This window comes from Camelus bactrianus, chromosome 22, assembly GCF_048773025.1.
Source record: "Camelus bactrianus isolate YW-2024 breed Bactrian camel chromosome 22, ASM4877302v1, whole genome shotgun sequence".
NCBI classification, from domain to species: domain Eukaryota; kingdom Metazoa; phylum Chordata; class Mammalia; order Artiodactyla; family Camelidae; genus Camelus; species Camelus bactrianus.
In genome coordinates, this window is record NC_133560.1 from 25,644,662 (window position 1) to 25,668,893 (window position 24,232).

Consider the following 24,232-nt stretch of genomic DNA (forward strand, 5'->3'; position numbering starts at 1 on the left):
ACTCCCTCTGTTGTGAATTTCTTCTAGGCATTTTATACTTTTTGCTCTTATATTTAGGTCACTGATCCCTTTGAGTCTGGTTTTGTATATGGTGTGAGGTAGGGGTCTAGCCTCATTCTTTTGCTCAGAGAGACCCAGTTGTCCCAGCACCATTTGTTGAAGAGACTATTTTCTCCCCCTTGAATGTTCTTGGCACCTTTGTTAAAAATCAACTGACTATAAATGATCTATACGTCTCTCCATTTGCCGGTACTATCCTGTTTTGATTATTGTACCTTGATAGTAAGTTTTGAGATCAGGGAGTGTGAGTCTTCCAGCTTTGTTCTTTTTCAAAATTGTTTTGGCTGTCATGGGGCAATTGGGAACATTTTGTCACATTTGTACTCATGCTTCTCTGTAAATATATTTTGTTGTTGCTGTGTATTTGATGAGCTAGTCAAAAGCAAGTTGCAGACATCACAGGGATTCACTCTACTTCCATATGCGTCTTTGAGTAATACGGGCATTCTCCAGAGTAATGCTGTTGTCCCATCCAGATCATTTTAAGTTGTAGCACCTGCAGTTCACACGTTTCCCCAGTTGTCCTTTGTAGCTTTTGAACGGTTTTCATTAGGCCACAGTCCAGGATCACACCTGGCATTTGACGGTCATGCCTCTTTAGTCTCCTTCACTCTAGAATTGTTCCCAGCAATTATTATCTTTCCTGACTTTGGCCGTTTGGAGGTGATCGGGGAGGTTGTCTTGCAGACTGCCCCGTGATCAGGTACTGTCTGTGGTCCCCTCGTGATTTGACCAAGGTGTCCGTCCTACCGCCCCACATCTGGGCCACAATGTCAACTCGGTTTGTCCTGTTCCTGGTGATGCTACAGTTCATGGTTCCCCTGCGGTGGGCCCCCCCTGCTTGTTGAGTGAGTGATTGGTATCAGTGGTAGAGGCAGGACGGGGAGGCAGTGCTTCCTGCATTTGTCTGCTGGGCCCTGCGCCTGCCCCATCATTAGTGCCACTTGACAAATGAGAGCCCCGGGGACTCTCTCAGTGACGTGGGCAAGGCCTGGATGCCGGCCTGGCTTTCCAGCTTCTGTGGCCACACTCACAGGATTGGCAAGAAGGAGAGGGCTCAGCTGGAGGAGGCAGAGGTGCCGCTCAGTACCTCTTTCTTGTCCCCACTCACTCCCGCTCAGCTCTGAAGGCCGACGATACCCCTATGTGGCATTGAAGGGCTGGTGAATGCAGGTGCTGCCTTGGGCCCTGCCTGTCCGGCGGTGCTGAGGACCAGCTGGTAGCTGATCAGCATCCCCAGCGGGGACACAGGATGCAGCCCGTCCAGTGGGAGAGGACAGCTGTCCATAGGGTGACCAGGGCTGAGGTGGGGGCTGCCAGGCACTGTGGGGCCGGGGGCACCTCTGCCAGGACGTTCCCTCGTGGAGCAGGTCCTGGTGCCAGAGCCCGAGTTGCTCAGTGGAAACTGAGTTGGGGAGACACCAGTGAGAACAGGGTAAGTCTGGCGGGGTCAGAGGGTCACAGGAACCCAGTGGGGCCCCCCAGGCCCAGCTGCAGGAGTTGGGCCTTCGTTCCCCAGCCCTTCTGCGTCACCTGGAGGAATCTGGGGGGCTGTGAGCAGGGAGGGCGAGGGTGGCGGGGGCAGGACTTGAACAAAGGCAGCCAACAGGGAGCCTTGCTGAGCTGGCCAGGGACCTGTCGGCTCAAGCCTGCCTCCCTCCTCTCATAGACGAAGATGTCTGCGTGTTCAAGTGCTCGGTGTCCCGTGAGACGGAATGCAGCCGTGTGGGCAAGCAGTCTTTCATCATCACCCTGGGCTGCAACAGTGTCCTCATCCAGTTCGCCACACCCAGTGGTACGTGTCCCTTCCGTCCCAGCTGCACGCGGCACGCCCGGAGCCCGGTTAAATCCTAGCCTGTCCATCTGACCCGGCAGATACTCCACTGACATCACAAATCAAATTCCCACATAGAACTGTGTCCGTGGAGAGAGTACGTCCTCGTGCCTGGACGCTCCACCCCAGACCTTGCCGGCTCCATGGGGTCCTTCTGGGCTCAGCTCATGTGTCCCCTCCTCAGAGAGACCTGTCCTGTCCTCCCGGCCACACCCTCCCCCCGGGAGGAGGCTGTGAGGAGGGGCCCAGGGCACAGCCCTCCCACAGCAGTGGATGGGGGAGACGAGAGCCTGGGGCCAGCGGAGGCTTTGTTCAAGTGCAGAGAGGGTTCTAAGCAGGCCTGTCTGGGGAGCCCACAAGGTCACTGAGCAGGGCTAATGGGGCCCCAGGCGAGTGCTGCTGGTGGCTCCGGGTAGGGGTCCGCAGGGGAGGTGGTGAGCTGTTTGGGGCTGGAGACCCCTCGAAGGGCCAGCAACCAGGCCTGGTCCCCACAGAGCTACGGTCAGTGGGCCTGGTGGTCGGTGCCGGGGCTGGGGCAGAAGAGCCAAGGGTGGAGAGGCCGCCTGCCCCTCAGAGCCCTCGTACCCATCTCAGTGCCCCCAGTGGAGGGAGGGGACTCCCCACGGCCCAGACCCTCAGGGCCACCCGCCCTCACATGGTGCCGCTTCAGAGCTGGGTGAAGGCCGGGTGGGGAGAAGGCAGCCAGAGTGCTGACTGCCTCCCGCTGGAAGCATCCCTTCACTCCAGCTCCACCCTCTGTTTCCTTCTTTCCGTACGTAATTAACCCAAATTGTGTTTAAAAAAATAAGTTACAGAAACACCTGCAAGGTTATCGCTAAGAGCTGATGTTGTAAATCCCTCTAGTCTTTGTCTGCTCTGTGCATCTTTGTATTCTTTTCCCTTTCCATCCTATCAGTTTTTAAAATTGTGGTAAAGTGTACACAGCAGGCTGTCCCCATGGTAACCCTGTTCAGTGTACATTTCTGTGGCATTAGTGTATTCACATCATGCAACCATCACGACCATCCATCTCCAGAACTTTTTTGTAACTTCCCAAACTGTATGTTAAGACATTATCTTTTAATTAATTGTGTTAAAATACACATAATGTAAAATTTACCATCAACCATCTTTAAGCGTGTGGCTCCAGGGGCATTACGCACATTCACGCTGTTGTGCAGCCGTCCCCACCATCATCTCCAGAACTTTCTCGTCTTCCCAAACAGAAACTCTGTCCCCATGAAATGCTGACTCCCCATCCCCTCTCTTGGCACCCACCACCCTATCTGGCTTCATGGTTTTGTTCTGCCTTTTTTCTTTATACAGTTCCGTGGTCATCATTCTGTGTTAATAAATGTAGTTCATTTGCCATGTTAACATCTAGTTCTGCAGACCCCTGGCAGCTGGTTCTCTGACCTGCTTCTCTGTGTCCTCTGGGGTCCATCCAGTCCCTCTTACTGGATACTGAGGTGGTGGTGTCCCTGTGTCCACTTGCCACCCACGGACAGTGATGTGAGCTGAGGGTGGACTTAAGGTTATTTGCTGGGGTGAATCCTAGGGATTTGACACCGGCTTGGCGGGCACATGCCCTTTAAAGGCTTTGGTGGAACTGCCCTTTGGTGAAACAGTGCCCAGGGACCCCCCCTGCCTCCCACCAGCCGCGCGGAACATGTGCGGGAGGCCTGCCTTTTCCCGTGTCAGCCACCAAGTGGCAGGCTTGGCTGCCCTTCTTCGTTTCCTTAGACTTCAACATTTTTTGAGGTGGGAGAAAGAAATTGCCAAATCACTTGTGCTCAAGGTGAAAAAGTCGGGGTGCACACCTAGACAGACCCCACCACCACCCCTGAGACAGCCACGCATGACCTAGCTTCCCCCTTCCAGATTTCTGTTCCTTCTATAACATCCTGAAAACCTGCCGGGGCCACACCCTGGAGCGGTCCGTGTTCAGCGAGCGCACGGAGGAGTCCTCTGCTGTGCAGTATTTCCAGGTGGGTATGTCCCGCCCGGGCCAGGCCACCCCCGGTGGCCCCCAGAGGCCGCGCAGCACAGGGCAAGCCCACCTGGGTTCACGTCCTGGCTCTGCCCTTTACTTGCTGAGTAACTTCGGGCAGGTTTCCTCCTTACTGGGCCTCAGTTTCCTCATCTGTGGAACAGAGATGCCAGTGTCTGCCTAGGAGGGTTGCTGGAAGGATTTGAGTGCAGGTGAAGCTCGGGACCACAGGCATTTTGAGTAGTGATAGCACAGTTTCGGTGTCCCAGACATGTAGGGCCTGCCAGGCACTAGTCCAAGCACTTTTACACATACGGAAGCACTTGAACCCTCCCAACAACTCTAGGAGGTAAGTGCTATTGTTGTCCCATTTTACAGATGAGAAAACTGAGGCTCAGAGAGGTTAAGTGACTTGCTCCAAGTCACACAGCTATTTTGCAACAGAGCCAAGATGGGAAGCCAGGTCTGCCTGATGCCAAAGCCTGTGCCCCTGCCCAGGTGCCACGCTGCCTCCTGATCGCCTGTTGTCTTACAGAGAGACCCCGCAGCACCTCACCCGCTGGCGCTCTGAGTTCTAGGGTTCTCTTCGATCTGCTTCTCTGCTTCTTTGGGGCCCCTAAGCTGGGGCAGGTAGCCCTCGATCCCAGAACTCCGCCTGTGGCATATCTTGAGTTCTCCTGGGTGGCTTCCAGGTCAAGGCGTCATCCAGCTGTGTCCTTTGGCCACCGTGATGTGATGGTGGTGGTGTCCCTCCTGGGGGATGCCTCCTCTAGCTTCCCGCTCCCTTTCCCAGAGCAGCTGGCCATGGAGTCCAGGCCGGCAGAGGGGTGCGGCCTCCCCGGGGAGATCTCCACCCGAAGGGGCCCCTCCTGTCGCAGGGTCCACCAGGGCCTCGGCCATCTGTGCGCCGCGTGCCCTGTGCCATTGGTCTGTCTCTGTTCCAGTTTTATGGCTACCTGTCCCAGCAGCAGAACATGATGCAGGACTACGTGCGGACGGGCACCTACCAGCGCGCCATCCTGCAGAACCACACAGACTTCAAGGACAAGGTGAGCCGGGCCTCACGCATCTGCCCTGCCACCCTCCCTTCCCCCCCAGCTCCGTGCCCGCGTCACTGCTTTGGTTGTTCTAATTTTTTTTTTCCTTTGCTCATTGATTTTTGTCTTGAATATTTTTGGATTACAAAAACAAAATCTACTTTTTGTAAAAGCCCAGTGTGGATAAGATAGGCTCGAAAGGCCTCTTTCATTTTCCTCCAAAACGACCACTGCCAACAGTAAAGGTCTCTTCCAAATTATTTCCCATGCGGGGGAGAGTGGAATAGCTCAGTGGTAGAGCACACCTAGCAAGCACAAGGTCCTGGGTTCAATCCCCAGCACCTCCATTAAAAAATAAGTAAATAAAAGCCTAATTACCTTCCCCCCAAAAAAGAATAAGAAACAAATTACTCTTCATGCGTATATCAGTATGTATATATTTTAGGGTTATTTCATATTTAATCTTTTTCTGAATATATATATACAAAATAGGACTGTATTCTATATTCTCTTCCTGCAGAATACTTTCCCCCACATAATGTTATGTCTTAGGATGCACTTTTGTTACATGAATAGAGTGTAACCTGGTTACTTATCCAATTTCTTTTAAAATTTTCTTACTATTACCAAGTAGCATTCAGTGACCCTTGAACAGCCTGGGTTTGAATCACACTGGTCCACTGATCCGCAGACTGTTTTCGGTAGATGCGTCCTACAGCGCTGCACAACCCACAGCTGGCGAATCTGTGGACGAGGACCCGCGGGTATAGAGGGCCAGCTGTCCAGATGTATATGGGGATTTCCTACTGGGTAGGGGGTTGGTGTCCCTAGCCTCTGAGTTGTTCAAGGCTCAACTGTATACTCCCGATTAAAAAGAGACCAAGCAGTCCCGAATTTATATATTCAGAGGTGAAAGTTTATTCCCTGCTCTTCCTGTGGCCTAGAGTTTGTTTTCCCTTTTTAACCAAGTAGAAGCTTGTGGTTTTCTGGACATATCCTGGGGACTTTCCATGTGATCCACCTGGAACGCCTTGTCCGGCACCTCAGTCACACCCCTGCAGCATTGCTGAGAATCCCCTCAGGTCACTGAGCCCCTGGGCGCAGGGCCTGAGCCCTGCAGCCTGGGAGGAGTCCTGCTCATGCTGGGCCGTCCCTGTGCCCTCGCGGCTGGCGTGGGCCGTGCTGGGGCAGCACCTGTGGCCCAGGAAGCCCACGTTCCTTCAGCAAAGCCCCTTCCAGCTCTCCTGGGACACAGATCCATGTCCTGGTTCATCTGGAACTCTGAGAGGCACCCGAGACCCTCCCACCCGACAGCACCGGTGCCCCGCTGCCCCTGTGCCCGCCACTGCAGCCCAAGCAGGTCTCCTTTAGCGCGGGCATGCCACTGCCAGAAAACTTATCCTGATTCCACTCCTGCGGAAACAACCAGACGAATCCAGAATGTGGGACCATCTACCACACAGTAGCCTGGACTCTTCAAGAGCCTGAGCCGTGGGCGCCAGCAGCCCTCGAGCGGGCAACTGGCTGGTCCCAGGGATTGCACTGCTCACCTGCCCCAGCTGAGCCACTGGCTGCTTCCCCAGGCGGGGCTCAGCACGCAGCCGGGAGGTGCTGCCACCAGCCCATTCCTCCCCGTGAGGGCTGCAGAGGCCCTGGAAGAACACCTCTCAGCTCCGTGCTGGTGTCTGGGGAGGACCTCGGTCCGGCTGATCCAGAGGCCCGTGGGCCGCAGTGTTGGGGCCGTGTAGGAGCTTTCCTTGGGGCTCCTCCAAGGTTGCAGGGATGCCCGACCTGGGGTCGGGGGCTGCTCACCTCCTGCCCGCTCTGTGGGCCTGGCCGGGTGGCCCTGCATCTCAGGAGTTGTGCTGTGGGACTCGGAGGTGTCCTTACCTCGTGAACATGCGTTCCCACATGCTGCATAGATGGCCCAAACCTTTCTTTCTTGAATCATATCTGAGAGTGTGTACTGGTCTTCACATCCTAGCTGTCCTTGGAAGTCCCCTTCTACCACCTTCCGATAGAAACCCTGCGGGGCACCCACATGCTCCTGGGGGCTCCCAGAGCGCAGCCTGTGGGCAGCTGGCCATGTCAAGGGGGAGCAGGGCCCAGAGCGCACTCAGTGGGTAGGTCTGCAGTGAGTGAGTGCCCGTGACACGTGGGTCTATCATGACTGCCGCCACTTCACCCTCTTGTTCTCACCTCCCCTCCTCCCTCAGATCGTTCTTGATGTTGGCTGTGGCTCTGGGATCCTGTCGTTTTTCGCCGCCCAAGCTGGAGCAAGGAAGATCTACGCAGTGGAGGCCAGCACCATGGCCCAGCATGCCGAGGTCAGTGGCCCTCTGGGAACCCCGCCTGTCTTCGTCCCCCAGCTCTGGGCCTGCTCCAACCTGGGGAGGCCAGCCCTGTGGGGAGCCACCCGGAGACCTGACCCCGGCATCCGGGGAGACTGGAGATGTCACTCTCTACTTTGGTCTCTCGTCCCCAAAACTGAGTGGTTTCAGGGGAGGGGCTTGTCAGGCCTGGGTGATCTCCCTTCCATGACTGGTGGTTGCCCGCCAGGCTCAGGGGCGGTTTGGGGTCTTCAGAGACTGAAAGCCTCATGCTTCAGGGGCTGTGTGCAGTCACAGTGACCAGGGTGGGATCTCGGCCCTGGGCAAGCGGGCGCGCAGCCCACCTCTCTGAGCCCCACTTGACAGGTAGATAACAACAGGATTTCATTTTGTTGGTTGATGCTTTTTTTTTGCACCAAAGCCTTCATTCACAAAGTTTAAAACCTAAAATTACAAAGGGTAAAGCGTGAGGGTGCTTCTGTCCCCCACCCCTGGCTCCCAGCTGCCTCGGCCATCCACCCCGCCAGCCCCTCCGTGAACGTACAGTCACCACCTTGCACCGTGACTTGCTCTTCTGTCTGGGATATATCGGTGTCATCTTTCTCACCCTTTCTAGCTGCTACAGAGCATCCCTTTACCTGGATGGACTATTGCAGGCACAGGCTGCAATAGCCACTTAGGCTGCTTCTCAGTCTCTGCAGCACAAGTGAATGCTGCCCCAAAGGCCCCGTACACGTGTCCCCTCTCCTGTGCGCGATTACTTCTGTAGGGCACATTCCGAGCAGTGGACTCACTGGGTTGGAAGGTGTGTCCAAGTTTGGCTTTGGTGGCTGTAGCAAAGCCTACTTGTCCTCACCCCCATGGTGACATCAGGGGCTGGGGAGCCACAGGAGGGAAGACCCTGAGAGGGGGCTGGGGCCGCTGTGAACTCCTAGCGGGCCGTGGCTGATCACGGCCATAGTTAGGATGCTGACAAAGGAGGTGGAGGGGAATTTGGTGGCCCAGTGTGGATGGAGGCCTGCCCCTGGGGGACCCCCCATGACCCCGGTGGCTCGCTTGCCCCTAGGTCTTGGTGAAAAGTAACAACCTCACCGACCGCATCGTGGTCATCCCTGGGAAGGTGGAGGAGGTCTCGCTGCCTGAGCAGGTGGACATCATCATCTCGGAGCCCATGGGCTACATGCTCTTCAATGAGCGCATGCTCGAGAGCTACCTCCACGCCAAGAAGTACCTGAGGCCTGGCGGTGAGTGTCCCTGCCGGTGCGCAGGCCACTGCCGCCTGGGCGGGGTTCCCTGGGCCTGGAGGCCAGGGTGCACCCACTGGGGCCCCTTTGGAGAGCCCCTGCCTGCCGCCCAGTGAGCACAGTTGGGATTCAGCTCCCGGAGCAGTGGCAGGCCTTCACCCCTGCTCCCCACCCAACCTGACCCCAGCTGGCTGGGCCCCAAACAAGGCCAGACATCCACCTGGCAAGCTTGCTCAGCCAGGGCATGGAGGGGTCCCCTCAGGCCTGCAGAGAGCCTTTGGGCTGCCTCTGCCATTTAGTGCCCAGTGGGGGACAGTGTCCAGCTGGGATGTGGTCGGTGCAGGAGCTGACCTGTCGTCTTCACTCCTAGCAGTGTAGATCTTGCCCTCAGCCTGAGAGGCCCCTGTGCTCCTCAGCCAGGGAGGAAGGGGGGGGCGTCTTGTGCATTGGAGGGTGTCTGTGGCCTCCTGTCTGTGTCACTGTACTGCCAGTCTGTGCTTCTGGGTCACTGGGTCACTGTTTACACTTGCCTATCTGTGTCACTGGGGTCTGGTTCAAGAGGGCCTGGCCAGGTGACACTCGAAGGAGGGCAGGAAAGGGTCGGGCTGTGGGGAGACTGGCCTCGAGGTCTGCTCTGGGAGGTGTCCTGCATCCCAGGTGAGAGTGGGAAGCCAGGCTGCCCAGAGGGTTGTCTGAGACCTGCTTTCCTCCTGTTCTGCCCTGTTGGGGGGCCAGGCCAGGAGACCGTGGGCTCCTCCTTATGGGACGGAAGGACAGACGGGAGTCGGGCTCCGGTGGGCAGCTGCTCACTTGCCCCACTGGGCAGGCTGCCTGCACGGCTGCGTCCTGGGGCTGACTATCCCCCCAGCCCGCGTGACTGTGGCTTCCTTCCATCTCAGGAAACTCTTTGGGGACATTAAAGGGAACCCTCCCCCTAGGCCACGACTTGAGGTGCCTTCAGGGCTGGGGACACTTGCCTGTGGTGCTCCAGGGGGCCCGCAGCTCCTCCTGGGCAGGCGGCCTGGCCTGTGGCCTCTGGCCCAGTGAGCACCTCCCTGCCCCCACCCCAGTGGCTGCAGCTGAAGGAAGGCTTGAAAAGGCAGATTCCTAGTGCCTCAGGGACCCCCTGCCTCGAATTAAAGGAGGGAGGGAGGCCCACATCTGGAGGCCAGGTGACTTGGGGCCCTAGCCTCCCCAGAGTAGGCGGGGCCTCCTGAGCCCAGGCTCTCCTTGCCACTGGCTCTGACCCATCTGCCTGTTCCTTGAGTCGCATGGAGGGAGGACCCTGCCCTGCCCTCCTGCCTCCCGGACGGCTGTCCACCCAGGTTTAGTGAGACTGCCCATCAGGTGTTGCTGCCACAGGCAGTGTAGGCGCTCCCATACCTGTGTCGCATGAATGAGTGAATGAATGAATGAGAGGCCGGGGAGGCTTAGAGTTGGGGTCCTGGGGCCCTTTAGAGGCTCTGCCAGGCCCTGCTGGATGTCCTACCCTGACGCCAGCACCCCTCCCTGCCCCCACTCCCAGGAAACATGTTCCCCACCATTGGTGATGTCCACCTCGCACCCTTCACGGATGAACAGCTCTACATGGAGCAGTTCACCAAGGCCAACTTCTGGTGAGTGTGCCCCTGGGTGTCCTGCCTTCTCAGGGCTGGCCCCACCTCTCTCTCCTTCCTCATCCTCAGTAGGATCTGAAAGACTTGGGCTGGACGAGGGCCCGCTGGGTGAGAAGGCAGGCTGCCCCACCTGTCTCCTGCTGCTGCTGACCTTGCCCTGGGGGTGGGGGGGGACTCTCTGCAGGTACCAGCCATCCTTCCATGGAGTGGACCTGTCAGCCCTCCGAGGTGCTGCGGTGGATGAGTATTTCCGGCAGCCTGTGGTGGTGAGTGGGGGCCCCACGGGCACTACTGCAGTTAGCACTGGCCACGGCCCTCCCCTGGGGTGACAGGAGCGGGGCATGGGCTTTCCTGTCAGGCTTTATGCAAGCTGTGCAGCGATAGGGGAGCCACTGCCGCCCTCTGGTCTCTCTTGAGCTGCCCCTGCTCGGAGCTCTCACACAGGGATGCTGGGAATAAACTGGCAGCGCATGTAGAGTGCTAAGCACACGTTAAGCACGCAGTACGTGTGGACTGTTATTAGATGAACTGATCCTTGGTAAACTGATTTTATTTGATTGATTTTAATCATTGAGATTTTAGAACTGATGTATAGACCCATGGTTCAAAAACCAAAAGAGGATAAAAGTGAAAAGCATCCCCAGTTCTGTCTCCCGCTACACAGTTCTCTTTCCTGTAGGCAGACAGCCTTTGCTGTGTACCTTTCTAGAAGCCTTATGCTTAAATGTGCATTTACAAATATCTACGTGTATTTTTTAAACTTTTCTTCTCTCGAAGTAAGCATAATCAATATATTGTTCTGTCTCACCGTCTCTGTGCTCAGAGAACATACACTGCATGATTTCAGTCCTTTGAAATCTGTTGAGGGTTGCTTTATGCCCAGTATGTGGTTTATATTCCATGTGTGCTTGAGAAAAATGTATACTAATCACTTGAGTACATTGTTATGTTAATGTAACTTAGGTGACATTTATTTACAGTCTTCTCTGACTCTACTGGTTTTTTTTCTGCTTTTCCTATAGCTGATTGTAGATTTATTTTTCCATTTAGTTCTGATAGTTTTTGCCTTGTATTTTTTGACATTATGTTACTAGATGCGTACCGTTTTAGGATTATTTTTATATCTTCCTGTTGGATTGAGCCTTTTGTCCCTAGCAAAAGTGTCTATTTTTTATCTCTAGTAGTACTTCTTTCCTTAAAGTCTGTTTTTTTCTGATAGCATTTTATCTCCTTTAGCTTTTCTTCAGTTAATCTTTGTGTGATGCATATTTTTCCATCCTTCTACTTTCAGCCTTTTTATGACCTTACTACTTAAGGTTTATCTCATGTAAACAGCATATATTTGGATTTTGTTTTTTAACCAGATTGACAGTTTTTTATCTTTTAATTAGAATATGTAGACCATTTATGTTTAATGTAATTACTGGTCTTTATGGCTATAAGTCTAGCATCTTGCTATTTTTCTATTTATCCTGAGTGTTGTTTCCTTTTAACTCTGTTCTTTCCATCTTCTGTTTTACTGAAGTATGTATTACTGGCTTCCCCCTCTCGATTGTCTTTCACTAGTTCCGTGAGGCTCTAGGGCAGCATCTCTTTAAACAGTACCTCCGCCCCGTTTTCTTTCTTCCTTTGGGATTCTGATTATGTGCACATTAGACCTTTTCACCACGTCTCAGATGATTCTTATACTCTTTTCTGTATGTTTTGTCCTTTTTCCTCCCAATTGCATAATTTTCATGTTTTCTCCTGATCTCTTAATTCCAATCCTCTTTGCTATGTCTAATCAGAATTTTTTTTTTGAAAAAAATGTTTTGCGATGAGAACTCTTAGGATTTACTCTACCAACTTTCATATATAATACACAGCAGGGTTAATTACATTCATCAGGTTGTACATTACATCCCTAGTATTTATAACTAGAAGTTTGTAGTACTTCTTGACTGCCTTCATTCAATACCCACCTCCAATTTTCTAATTCTTAATTTCAGTTCTAGAATTTCATTTTGCTTTTTTTTTTTTTCAGTTCTCTGTGAAATCTTTTCACCTTTTTTCTTGAACATACTAATTATAAGTCTCGGATCACTTTTAGTATCTGGATAAGCGCTAAGTGTATTTCTGTTCTTTATTCTTGGTTTTGGCTCTTGGGTCCTGTTTCTTGGTGTGCCTGGTCATTGAATACCAGGATGAAAAATTATAGAGGCCCTGAATGTTGTTTTTCTTTCCAGGGATTTGTGTTTCTTCAGGCAATTAGCCATAAGGACAGATCACGTTGGTCCAATGAGGCATTTGAGATATTTGGAGGCTGCATTTCAGACTCTGCTTGGCTGGTGTATTTCCTGGCTTCCCTGTAAGGCAGTGGTTCTCAAACATTTTGGTCTCAGGACCCCTTTACATTCTTGAACATGTAGGATCCCAAAGAACTTTTGTTCATGTGCGTTATATTGATTGATACACCATCAATATCTATTGGTATTAAAAACTAAACCCAAGAAATTTAAAAATATACATTTACAGGTAATTTAAAGATAATAAACCCATTACATTTTAACATAAATATTTTTAAAAAGAAAACTATTTTCCAAAACTTTTCAGCAAGAATAGCATCATTTTTAATTTGCAAATCTCTTGAACGTCTAGCTTAATAGAAGACAGTTGGATTCCTGTAATATCACAGGTGAATAAATAAACGAAAAGGGCAGAAAACATCTCATGTTACTGTGAAACTAGTTTTGACCTTGAGGGTGTTCTGGAAAGGACCACATTTTGAGAACCGCTGCTTTAGGGCATAGTCTTCAGCGGTACCAGCCTCCCAGCACCAGTGTGCTGCTGAACCTTCTTTAGTTTTTTAATCGCATAGAAGTGGCTTTCTGCTTGGTTTCCCTAACTCCCATCCCACGTGCAGCTCAGGAACTGGCAAATGGCACGTGTAGAACGTCCGCCTTGTATTTCCACATCTCCCTTTTCTTTAGCATTTTGGCCCCTTGGTCCTAGCTGCCTTCCTGATAACCCTGAGCCCCCATTTTGCTTTCCCCACCCAGGGAGGCCGCTGAAAGGCCCCACCCCAGGAGCAAAGACACAGGCCAAAAAGCATCTCCCTCCAGGATCTTGGCCCCAAAGCTGTGGATGCTGTGGTTGCTCTCCAGGGCTTTCAAACAACTGGGTTTTCCCCCTTTATTTCTATTCAGCTTGTGTAGTTTTTGGCAGGAGCGTTAGTCTGATGCAAAATCTCCATCATAGCTGGGAGTGGACGTCAGCACAGTGTTCTCTAAGTTGCTTTTTTTGTGAACTTGCTTAACAATTTGTCTTGGAGATCTTTCCCCATCTGTTCATAAACATCCTCTTCTTCTTCTTTTTTTTTTTTCATATACAGTCTTTTATTGATGGACCATTGTTGGTTTAATTTGACGGTTTCCCATGTGTCACTACTATAGGCAATCTGTAATTACGTGTGTAAGTTTGTACGTGCACACATTTATCCGTAGGTTAAAACCCAGAAGTGGAACCGCCAAGTCTTCAATGCAGATGAGTGGTTGTCATTTTGAGAGCTGCCACCTAATTGCCTTTAGCTGAATGCCTAGAGGCCATGGCCAGACTTGAGGAAGAGGGGCAGGGCTCTCCCCTTCCTTGCTGCCTCCCTGGCTGAAGCCAGCTCACAGCTGTGATCTCTCCCAGGACACATTTGACATCCGGATCCTAATGGCCAAGTCTGTCAAGTACACGGTGAACTTCTTAGAAGCCAAAGAAGGAGATTTGCACAGGTACCTGCACCCACGCCCTGTCCCCCTGAACCTGACTCCGCCAAGTGTGGGGCTGCAGCTGGTTCCCTCAGGCAGCGCCACAGGGAGGGTGGGCAGGGACCCAACACGCTACACCGGACACCCCTCTTCTGTCCTGGCAGCCCCTATTCAGCTCCCCTTGCAATCACTGCCCTTTGCCTTCCAGGATAGAAATCCCATTCAAATTCCACATGCTGCATTCTGGGCTGGTTCATGGTCTGGCCTTCTGGTTTGACGTTGCTTTCATCGGCTCCATGTGAGTGCAGCAGGGCATGTAGCCCCTGCCCCCAGGCCCCAGAGGTTGCCTACGGTTGAGGCTCCTGGGTCTGGCTGGCTTAGATGACAAACTGGGGGCTGGGAGGGCAGGACACGACTCCTCCAGGCTCCACTGTCCCTTCCAAAAGGCAGTGGGAGCTGGCCTTCAAGCAGGAGACTCTTGGGGGGGGGGGTTATCTCCCGTGTTCTGAGTGACTATTCTTCATGGACCTGATCTGTGTCTTTTAGCATGTATGTCAGGGTGAGTGGGTGCCCATGGCTGTGGTGCTGCGTGTGTGTGTGTGGGGGGGGTGCATTCAGGTGTGTGCCTGAGACTTTCTGGGCAGCCAGCCTGTCTTGGCTCCAGGGCCCCAGGGGTCCGCCCGGGGGGGGGGAGGGGGCAGATGCCTGGGGAGAGCTCAAGGTGCACATGCTGGGGGCCCCAGCCCAGTCAAGTGGATGCCTGTCCCTGCTTTGGCAGAATGACTGTGTGGCTGTCCACGGCCCCGACGGAGCCCCTGACGCACTGGTACCAGGTCCGGTGCCTGTTCCAGTCACCGCTGTTCGCCAAGGCCGGGGACACGCTCTCAGGGACATGTCTGCTTATTGCCAACAAAAGGTGTGAGCTGCCACCTGGGGCTGGGGGAGGCAGGGGTCTGTCCATCCCTGCAGCCAGCTCAGGGCAGCCGCTCCCTGCCTTCTCTGCAGACAGAGCTACGACATCAGTATTGTGGCCCAGGTAGACCAGACGGGCTCCAAATCCAGTAACCTCCTGGACCTAAAAAACCCTTTCTTCAGGTAGGATGGGCCTGTGGCCTGTGCAGGGGCACGATCCTGGCCCACAGCCCTGCCCACAGGTCTGTCTCTGCTGCAGATACACAGGCACGACGCCCTCGCCCCCGCCCGGCTCCCACTACACGTCCCCCTCGGAGAACATGTGGAACACCGGCAGCACATACAACCTCAGCAGCGGGATGGCCGTGGCTGGTGAGCTGGCCCCATGCGGGCGGGGTGGGTGGCGGGGCCACCTCCTGGTCACCCCTGACAGTGCTCCCTGGGCAAACGCTGGTGGCCCAGGCCCCTCCAACCCCTGCACAGGACACTGTCCCCTGCCCCTGACATCCCCCTCCCTGGCACAGGGATGCCGACCGCCTACGACCTGAGCAGTGTTATCGCTGGTGGGTCCAGCGTGGGCCACAACAACCTGATCCCTTTAGGTGAGTGCAGGCGGGCGGCGCGGTGGGGCTCGGTCCTTCTCCAGCACCACCTCTTCCTCTTCCGGGGGCTGAGGACCTCCGTTCCCTTCCTCTCTGCCTCGCTCTGCCGTCGCCGTGCCCTCCTCCCCACGCCTGAGTCTGAGCGCCCACCACGCCGGGCAGGCTGGGCAGGCTGGGGGCGGTGACGCCGTCTCCCTTCCTTCCTTCCTCCCTCTTGCTGCGCAGCCAACACGGGGATTGTCAATCACACCCACTCTCGGATGGGCTCCATAATGAGCACGGGGATTGTCCAAGGTAACGGCGGGCGGATGGAGCAGGGTCCCGGGGTGTGCGCCGCCGCGCTCTCTCTCTCTGATTCTGCCTGGGTCTGGGCGGGCGAGGGCAGAGCCGGCCCCTCAGTGCCCGCGCCTCGCCCCGCAGGGTCCTCTGGCGCTCAGGGCAGCAGCGGTGGCGGCTCCAGTGCCCACTACGCGGTCAACAGCCAGTTCACCATGGGCGGCCCTGCCATCTCGATGGCCTCGCCCATGTCCATCCCGACCAACACCATGCACTACGGGAGCTAGGCCCCCCCGGTGGGGACGGACTGACAGCACCAGGAAACCAAATGAAGACCCTACCCACCCCACCCCTCCACCCAGGCGGCTCTCACCCCTGTGCTGGAGAAGCCCAAACACCCGGTCACAGCCCTCTTTGCTATGGGAACTTGAACACTTTTTTACACAACGTTGCCGCCGCCGCCCCCACCCCACTGCCCTCCCCCCAGTCTTGGCCCTGAGCGTGTCGCTGCCGTATTTTACACACGATCATGTCGTGGGAGCCCTGTTGCCCCCTCCTGCCCTCTCCACCCTGACCTGGGTTTGACATCTTCTGTACCAGGCGTGTCTGAGCCTGACAGCTGCAGGCCTGGCCTGAGGGAGGTGGGCAGCTGCTGCCCCGCCCATCCCCTGGGCCGCCCCCATTGCCTGTCTCCAGTGGGCAGGCCCTCTGGGCTGGGTGGGGCCTCCCCTTCAACTACCAGGCCTTCGTCACAATGGGCGTGACATGCTGCTTTTTTTAATTTTATTTTTTTACAAAAAGAACCAGTGTCAATCCACAGACCCTCTGAGAAATCAGGCCGGCCGGGCCGAGCCAGCAGCCCCTCTCCCCCACTCAGAGGCTCAGTGGTGAGGGGAGGCCCTGCCGAGTCTTCAGGATGGGGTGGGGCCGGGCCTCTGGAGCCCCTCGGCCCCCTCCCACCAAAGGGTTCACCTCACACTTGAATGTACAACCCACCGGGCTGTCGGGAAGGCCCTCCGTCCTCGGCCCCTGCCTCTTGCTGCTGTCCTGTCCCTGAGCCCCTGCAGGGCCCCCTCCCCAACCCGCACCAAGAGCTAGAACAGGTGGCCCCATGGGCCCTGGGCCTGGAGGGAAGGGTCACCGTCAGCCACTTGGGGCAGACGCAGAAACCTCAAGGGTCTGTCATGAAAGGCGTCCTTTCTCCTCGTAGCTAATGTTAGGCCTGTGTATCCCCTTCAGTATTTGTAGATGCTCCAGTCCCTACTACCATGATGGCATTTTGGTCCCTCCCCAGCCTGGGAAAGAAGGGGCCTTGCAGGGACCTCTCCAAAAAAAAAAAAAAAAAAGGAAAAGGAAAAAAACAAAAAAACAAAATAAACAAGGAAATGTATGTTTCAGCACAGGCAATTTTCTTCCGCTCCCCATTTCTAACACCCCAGACTCGGACGTGGCGGAGCTCAGGCTAGGCCCAGGGCCCACTAACTCCGGAAAGAGCAGGCCCAGCCGAGGCTGGGGTGGCCCCTTTGCCACCCGCCCTGGCAGACGGCCCATGGGGTGATGGCCGCCCCGGAAGCTCCCTGTGCTGCCCCTCTCCCGCCTTTATATAAATTCTCTGAATCACCTTTGCATAGAAAATAAAAGTGTTTGCTTTGTAAGAAAAGTCTGGAAAGTAGCAGGATGATCTTGAGGTTTCAGGGGAGACTTCAATCACCATCTCGGGGGCAGGACAGGCAGGGGCGTCCCCTCACGTTGGGCCTGAAAGAGAGAAACTCCTAGGAGTGGCCCCATGACTTCTAATCTTGGAGGGGGACGGAGACCCCCTTAGCCACAGCTGGAAACACTTCCTCACCTGTGGCTCCAGCCATCCTAGGTTGCCATGGACCTTGGCAGCGTGGGTGGCAGGGTGTTTGGGGGCTGAGACGTGGCCTGGTGGGGAGGCGCCACGTGCTCCAGAGGCAGCGGCTGGAAGAAGTAAAACTGAACAGAGACCCCTGAAGTCAGCGTCTGAGCCAGAGAGCCAGCCCCTGACCCCGAGGCCCAGCCCAGGACCCCCCGGACTCCTACCTTACAGCCCATGGCCAGGAGGGCGTGGAGCAGCACCACGGTGGAGAGCAGCACTGTGGCCGCCAGCCTAGTGTCCTCACGGACCACGGGCCACAGGGTGAACACCAGGCCAGCGGCTGACAGGGCCAGGGCCAGGGCCCCGAAGAGCCACTGCAGCCATGGGACAGGAATCAGCCACAGGACCTGGGTGCGACACAGGCAGCTGGCTACCAGGCCATCTCCGCGGTCCCCGGGGCCCACCCGTCCCCGGGCCCCACTCACCACGGTGGGGATGAAGACAAAGAGGGAGTAGCCGTAGACGCACACAGTCTCCAGGAAGGTATAAGGCCCCACACGCTCCCGGACGCCCCTGCGCCACCGCAGGAAGCCCCACAGCGCCAGCGGCACCAGCCACGCGTAGCAGTAGATGGTGATGCCGGCCACGGTCACTGTCGGGCAAAGCAGGGCATCACCCCCAGGGCCCCACAGCACCCCCAGCCCCGCCAGGCACCAGGCCTTGCCTGCTTGCCTACCTTTGTGGAACTGGGGGCTGTAGTGGATGGACGGGTCCCTCCTCTGGGCCAGCACCAGGGTCAGGTTGCCGGTGATGGCCAAGACAAAGGCCAGTGTGGCACATATCCAGAAGGGACCTGCGGGCGGTGTGTGGTCAGGGTCCCAGGGCGGGAGCTCCTAGGACAGGTGTCTTGTCCCATCTTGTCCCAGCTGCTTCCCAAGCCCCAGGCCGCCTCCACCCCCAGCGCTCCATTGACCCAACTCATCAAGCTGGCATCACACCAGTGACCACCTGGTGGCTGAATCCAGAGCTGGTGCTCAGACCTCATCTTTCTTGGCCTCTCAACAGCCTTTGTTATAGCTGAAACCCCCTCCTTCTGGAAACGCTCTCCATGTGGTTCCCGAACTTTCTGCTCTTGCTTTTGTCTCAACAGCAGCAGCTCGACCTTTATTAACACCCAGATTCTTAAACGGTGGGGAGCCAGCCGGGGCCCCCTTAGCCCTCTCCCTGTGGTCACCCTTTGTGTGATTTTGTCCCACTTCTGAGTCTTCTGCCACCTCTGTGCTGACGACCCCCAATGTCTCAGGTCCGGGCCTCTGCCATGAGCCTGGGGTTTAACTTCAACGTTTCCATGTGGGCGTCTCCCACCCTACCCCACCCCGTCTCTCCCCTAGAATCAACCTGGGTTGTCCCTTTAATAAGTAGTGGCTCCCTCCTTGCAGTGCAGACAGAACACTCGGGAGCATCCTTGTCTCTTGTGCCCCCAGCCCACAACTAGTGTGTCAGCAAATCCTGTGGGCTCCATCTATGATACATGCCAGACTTCAACCACGCCTCTCTCCCCTCCAAGGCCAGGCCCCATCATCCTGTGCCTGGGCCATGGCAGCTACCTCCTCCCTAGTCTCCCAGCTTCTGCCCTCACCCACTACAGGCCCGAGCACCTCAGGGCTCTCAACTAGCGTCCCTTCTCACGAAAGTATTAGAGGCCTGTGTGGTCTGTCCTGTCACCTCTGGCCTCCAGGCAGCTCAGTGCTGTCCAGTGACAGTGCTGCCCCGCAGTTCAGGTGTGTTTCTGCCACAGGGTTTTGGGCGCTTCCATAGTGTTCTTCCCCTAGGGCTCCCCGCCCCAACCCCACACCAACCAGCTCATTCCCTCCCCTCCTCAGCAGGGCCCCCCATGACCAACCCATGGCAACTCACCGTCCAAACCCTCTGCCGCTCATCCCAGCCCCATCGCCCTCCACAGCCTTTTTTGGCTCTTTCTCCCTGAATGGAGTGTTAAGTTTCACATTCTCCAGGAGTGATGCTGCTTTGTTCTCAGTTGTGTACCAGGCCCTGGCACTCAGTCCACACTTGCTGAATGAAGAATCGAATGAACTGAACGCACACCCTCACTTACCATACAGGTCTGGCCGATTCCGCAGATGGTGTCGTACAAAGTTGTGGCCGGGCCGCGGCAGCAGCGAGCCTTTGATCCGGTCCAGGACCTGGAGGGGGAAGGCCGGGGCCGAGGATGGAAGCCTGCTTGGGGCTCCTGACCACCCACAAGGGAAAGGGGTCAAGCTTCTTAGATGCTCCTTCCCTGCTGGCCTCCACCTCCTCTCTTCCCCCTCTGCTAGGAAGGACTCCTCCCTCTCTCCCCTCTGGGTTTTTGATGGGCTATTCCCATGGCCTGGAGCCCCTCCCCCTGGCCAGCCCCCACTCAGTATCCCGGTGTCCCACCACTCTGAAGGACGCTTCTGAGCCTGCCACCTTCTTTGCTTCCCCCTCCTCTCAGCTTGGTTGCCCTAGAGTCCCCTTTTTCCTCTCTTCCCCCACCCCAATAAGGACAGTCAACAGTTCCTGGGCATTCATTCTTCCCACATCTCCCAGCACGACCTCTACTCTGCAGCCCTAGTTTACCCTCCCCTCATCTTTCACCCTAGCCTGGGGCCTCTGATCCACGTTCAATGCTCCTCAATCCTCTCGTGCTCTAAACCCTTCCATGACTCCCCAGCACCCTTAGGATAAAACCCAGACTCCTCAACATAGCCCATGAGGCCCTTGGTGATCTGGCTTCTCTCCACCTGTGCCCCACCTCACTCTCCAGACTGAGTGACAGCCTCTGCAGAAGTTTGTGCCTCTTCTCTCACCTTTGGTCCTCTGTGTGTGCTCTTCCCCGGGCCTGGAAAACACTTAGGCTTCGCTCCACTCTGCCTGCCCCAGTCTACCTTCTCCGTTAAGTCTCAGCAAATTCCTCACCTCCTCCAGGAGGCCTTTCCCTAACCCACCATGTCTTGTGGGTCCCCTGTGTTCCCAAGAGTCCCAGTCACGTCATAATCCTTGCAGTGTGCCACGGTGACCTCTACCAGCCCGGGGAGTTCTTGTCCTCCTGCCAGTGTACTGCCAGCACTTGCCCAGGGCCTGGTGCACAGGAAGTGCTCAGTGACAAGTGGCTGAACCCCAAGTGTGACTCCAAACCCCATCCCAACACCTTTCCCAGCATCACCTGTGAGGTGTCCACGTCAAAGAAGCTCTGGTAGTAGCCAAAGGTCCAGAAACCAGGCTGCTGCTTCTCCTCCTGTAGGAGCTGCACAGGGGGCGCTTTCAGTGGGGGGTAGGAGGCGATGGGGGCTAGACAAGAGGCGGGGCACGAGACTTATGGGACTCACCGCGGCCTTGTCACTCTCCACCTCGTCCTCAGCTCCATAGCTGCCACCTGAGTCCATGACCACAGCCACGTGACCCTGGGGGGTCAGCTGATCACTTCTGGTGGTGGCCGCATCTGGGGTCTGAGCCAGCAGATTGGTGGCTTCCTCAAACTCTGTTGAGAAGGAGTACGAGGCACAGGTGTACTTGGGGGGTAAGTGTCAAGACAATTTGGTTTTGCCCACCGCTCATATGGGAGCCAAGACTAACCGTGACCACCTCAGTGTTCCCCCAACGCAGGGCACAGCTTCCTCAATTTTGGAGAGTGGTAAGGAGGTGTGTTCCCTCATTCCTACCACGGGACCGCAATTGAGGGCTGGTTCTGGGACGAGGTACAGGCTCGGGTTAGAGGTCTGAGTTAAGGGCTGGAGCGGGACTCGAGTTAGGGGTGCGTTTCATGCCTGGGGCAAGGCTCACAGCTGACCGAGGTTCGGGTTAGATCTGAGTTGGAACCTGGATGGGAGGTTCTGGCCAGTGTAGGTAAGAGGAGTCGGGCCAGGTCGCGGCTGCACTCACCGTGGAAGGCCAGCTCATCCGCCGCTGCCATGGTCGCTCAGGGGCGTCACTGCATCCTGCTCCGAGGACAGAGGCCAATCAGGCCCACCCGCAACCCCACTAGGCGGCCCTCCTGGAGGCTAGCTCTCAGCCCCGAGCCGGATCCACACCCAGCAGGGCGTGAACTCGCCGTTCCTGCCCCACAGGTGTACCCCCGCCCCCCTCACCTGAGGCTACTTCAACTGGCGTGGCGCGGGCTCTCTGCGCCTGCGCGACCCGCCTACCCGCTACAGACAACCCCCTCGGACCAGACAGCAACATCCGGCGTGGGTCCGTCTTCTATCCCATTCCGATGGGAAACCACTTCCGGCAATGTTGGCGTTTGCCCAGAAGGCACTCGCCGGGCCTTTTATTTCGCACACCTGGCGTTTCTCTTCGGAGAGAGGACACCAAGCCGGAAGAGGATGGCTGCGGCCGCTCTGAAGAGATTTTGGTCCCGAAGCCGGGTAGAGGCGGTTGATGCTGCGGCGGCAAAGCCTGGCGTGTGGGCGCGGTTAGGTGAGTAGCGGCGGGAGGCGACGGGGTGGGTGGCTAAAGCCTTATGCTGCTCCCATCGCGCTTCTCTCCCCTCAGGTGCCTGGTCCCGGGCGCTGCTCCGGGACTACGCCGAGGCCTGCGGGGACGCGGCGGCAGCGGCGCGGGCCCGGCCTGGGCGGGCGGCGGTCTACGTGGGGCTGCTGGGTGGCGCGGCGGCCTGCTGCGCCTTGGCGCCGAGCGAGGCGGCCTTCGAGGAGGCGCTGCTCGACGCGTCGGGGACCCTTCTGCTGCTGGCTCCCGCCACACGCAACCGCGACTCGGAAGCGCACGTGCAGCGGCTGCTGTGGCTGCGGGGTCGAGGCTGCCTGCGCCACGTAAGCCTGGGCCTCTTCTCGCTTGTGTACGAGGCGCCCTTCGACGCCCAAACCAGCCTCTACCAGGCCCGTTGCCGCTACTTGCAGCCCCGCTGGATCGACTTCCCGGGTCGGATCCTGGACGTGGGCTTCGTGGGCCGCTGGTGGGTTCTGGGGGCCCGGATGCGCGACTGCGACATCAACGACGACGAGTTCCTCCACCTGCCGGCACATCTGCGCGTCGTCGGGCCGCATCAGCTGCACTCGGAGGCCAACGAGCGGCTCTTCGACGAGAAATACAAGCCTGTGGTGCTCACCGACGATCAGGTGGACCAGGCGCTGTGGGAGGAGCAGATGTTACAGAAGAAGAAGAAGGACCAGCTCGCCCTGAGCCAGGCCGACTCGTTGCTGAAATCAGAGGTCGCGAGATGAAACCTGGTGGGGAACGGGCTCTGAGACCCGACAGAATGTTCGCCTGGGATTGTGCAATTGGTGTGAGCGAGCTTCATGTGCAGAGTGATTGACATAAATTATGTGTGGAGTTCTCTCCCTGGGTTTTCACAGAGTTGGGGGCCTCCCTCTCATCTATTCCTTGTAAGCCAACCGCTAATGCAGCGCCTCCTTGGTCTAGGAGTTGGGGAGAGCAGAGCGATATGCCCTGTAATGTTTATCTGCCATAGCTGGTGATGAGCCTTCTGCATAAATAAGCCTTCCTCTCTGGGCTTCACGGTTTCCGACTGAGGTATCACAGTTACTGGGTGATTTCCAAGCTCTCCTAAGAACTTGAAATGTTGATCCTCTATTTCCACGAGTAACATCTTTTAAAATGTTGGAATAATTGTAGTTGCAGAAACTGGAAAAATAAGAGGCATGCTGGGTAGCCTCCACCCAGCTTCCCCCAAATGGTAATGGTCTATATAAGCAATACAAACCAGGAGATTGACAATCGTATGACTGGATTTTACAGGAAAGTTTTTTGCAAAAACAACCTGCTTTTTACCATATGTGTATTGATAGTGATGTTAAAGTGACTTGGAGGGATAAAGCATTTTCTGACCTAGAAGTCAATATGGAATCTTAGCTTCTGGTGATGTTATACTTCAGTAACCCTAAAAATACACAATCCCATGGAAAGGAATATGTTGGTGTACATAGCTGGGTTATAGAAGTCATATTTTTAAAACTAAAGTATTAGAGGAATGAGGCTACCTCTGTCACCTAGGTGGCCTGTGGCTAGCTAATAAACCAGGAGCTGAAACAACCATCTTTGTTGTGACGTTATGGTTATCTGTTTTGCTCTGAAGTTTTGGTACTTGGACCTTCCATTCATACTGTGGGGTGAGTTGGACACATGGTAATTTTTATATCCTTATTTTGGGGGCAGGGGAACATTTTATGTTAGTATCTCCATTTTACAAAGGAAAAAGGGAAAATACATTATTTTTCCAAAGCTGCAGCAGAATCATGATTCAAACTGTAATTTCCAACGCTGTGACTTAATCCTGAAACTCATCTATCAAAGTACTGTCTTTGACCCTAACAACATCCTGGCAGAAATTAAATACTGCTATCACTGGCCACAGATGAGACATACATACATACATACGTACATACATAATGCAATGAAAATAAAAGACAACTGATAGTAAATTATGGTCCTATACTGTTACCTGCTGAAGGCTCTGGACCTAAATCTCTGTTCAAGAGAGATTAACCAACTGCAGGGAAAGGTTTATGATGCACTGGCATCACAATGAGACTTGTTCCTCGCCGTGATCAGAAGTATTAAAAGTGAACTGCACATTGTCATTGAGTCAGTTATTAAGTACCACTTCTGACTTGCAGCTGGGGGGTGGGGGGTGTGCGTGTGCTTGCAAGCGCACACACACACAAGGGAATATTACTCAGCCTTAAAAAAGAATGAAATAATACCATTTGCAGCAACATGTTTGGACCTAGAGATTATC

General features: G+C 55.4%; 3 protein-coding genes across 7 annotated transcripts in view; 2 read left to right on the forward strand and 1 right to left on the reverse strand.

The window, feature by feature from the left end:
• CARM1 (coactivator associated arginine methyltransferase 1) overlaps positions 1-17,295 on the forward strand; it is a 38,020-nt gene extending 20,725 nt beyond the window's left edge. Inside the window, exons 2-16 of one of the 3 annotated variants that reach the window (XM_074350772.1) lie at positions 1,730-1,855; positions 3,776-3,882; positions 4,829-4,933; positions 7,138-7,248; positions 8,318-8,495; positions 10,021-10,111; positions 10,296-10,377; positions 13,784-13,869; positions 14,054-14,143; positions 14,624-14,761; positions 14,851-14,940; positions 15,017-15,129; positions 15,282-15,359; positions 15,585-15,653; positions 15,780-17,295. In XM_074350772.1, coding sequence (XP_074206873.1) covers positions 1,730-1,855; positions 3,776-3,882; positions 4,829-4,933; positions 7,138-7,248; positions 8,318-8,495; positions 10,021-10,111; positions 10,296-10,377; positions 13,784-13,869; positions 14,054-14,143; positions 14,624-14,761; positions 14,851-14,940; positions 15,017-15,129; positions 15,282-15,359; positions 15,585-15,653; positions 15,780-15,922 — 1,607 coding nt within the window. In that variant the 3' untranslated portion in view covers positions 15,923-17,295. Of the gene's footprint in view, positions 1-1,729; positions 1,856-3,775; positions 3,883-4,828; positions 4,934-7,137; positions 7,249-8,317; positions 8,496-10,020; positions 10,112-10,295; positions 10,378-13,783; positions 13,870-14,053; positions 14,144-14,623; positions 14,762-14,850; positions 14,941-15,016; positions 15,130-15,281; positions 15,360-15,584 lie in introns of all 3 variants that reach the window. The other 2 variants (XM_074350771.1, XM_074350773.1) reach the window with 2 other exon arrangements.
• On the reverse strand, positions 16,402-21,703 carry YIPF2 (Yip1 domain family member 2). Of its 3 annotated transcripts, XM_010966880.3 has the most exons (10): positions 21,603-21,703; positions 21,397-21,452; positions 20,844-20,995; positions 20,681-20,761; positions 19,592-19,679; positions 18,212-18,328; positions 17,961-18,127; positions 17,700-17,882; positions 17,485-17,612; positions 16,402-17,390 (listed from the first exon to the last, which is right to left on the reverse strand). In XM_010966880.3, exons 2-9 carry the CDS (start codon positions 21,425-21,427, stop codon positions 17,502-17,504), a joined length of 930 nt encoding a protein of 309 aa, XP_010965182.1. In that variant the 5' UTR covers positions 21,428-21,452; positions 21,603-21,703; the 3' UTR covers positions 16,402-17,390; positions 17,485-17,501. The 3 variants fall into 3 exon arrangements, with proteins under 3 accessions (XP_010965182.1, XP_010965181.1, XP_010965183.1); XM_010966879.2 differs by lacking the exon at positions 21,603-21,703 and having other exon boundaries at positions 21,397-21,596; XM_010966881.2 differs by lacking the exon at positions 21,603-21,703 and having other exon boundaries at positions 16,402-17,407; positions 21,397-21,596.
• A 100-nt stretch (positions 21,704-21,803) lies between these two features.
• Positions 21,804-23,529, forward strand: TIMM29 (translocase of inner mitochondrial membrane 29). The gene is made up of 2 exons (XM_074350778.1): positions 21,804-21,933; positions 22,009-23,529. The coding sequence occupies exons 1-2, from the start codon at positions 21,840-21,842 to the stop codon at positions 22,695-22,697; spliced, it is 783 nt and encodes a 260-aa protein (XP_074206879.1). The 5' UTR covers positions 21,804-21,839; the 3' UTR covers positions 22,698-23,529.
• Positions 23,530-24,232: the final 703 nt, after the last annotated feature.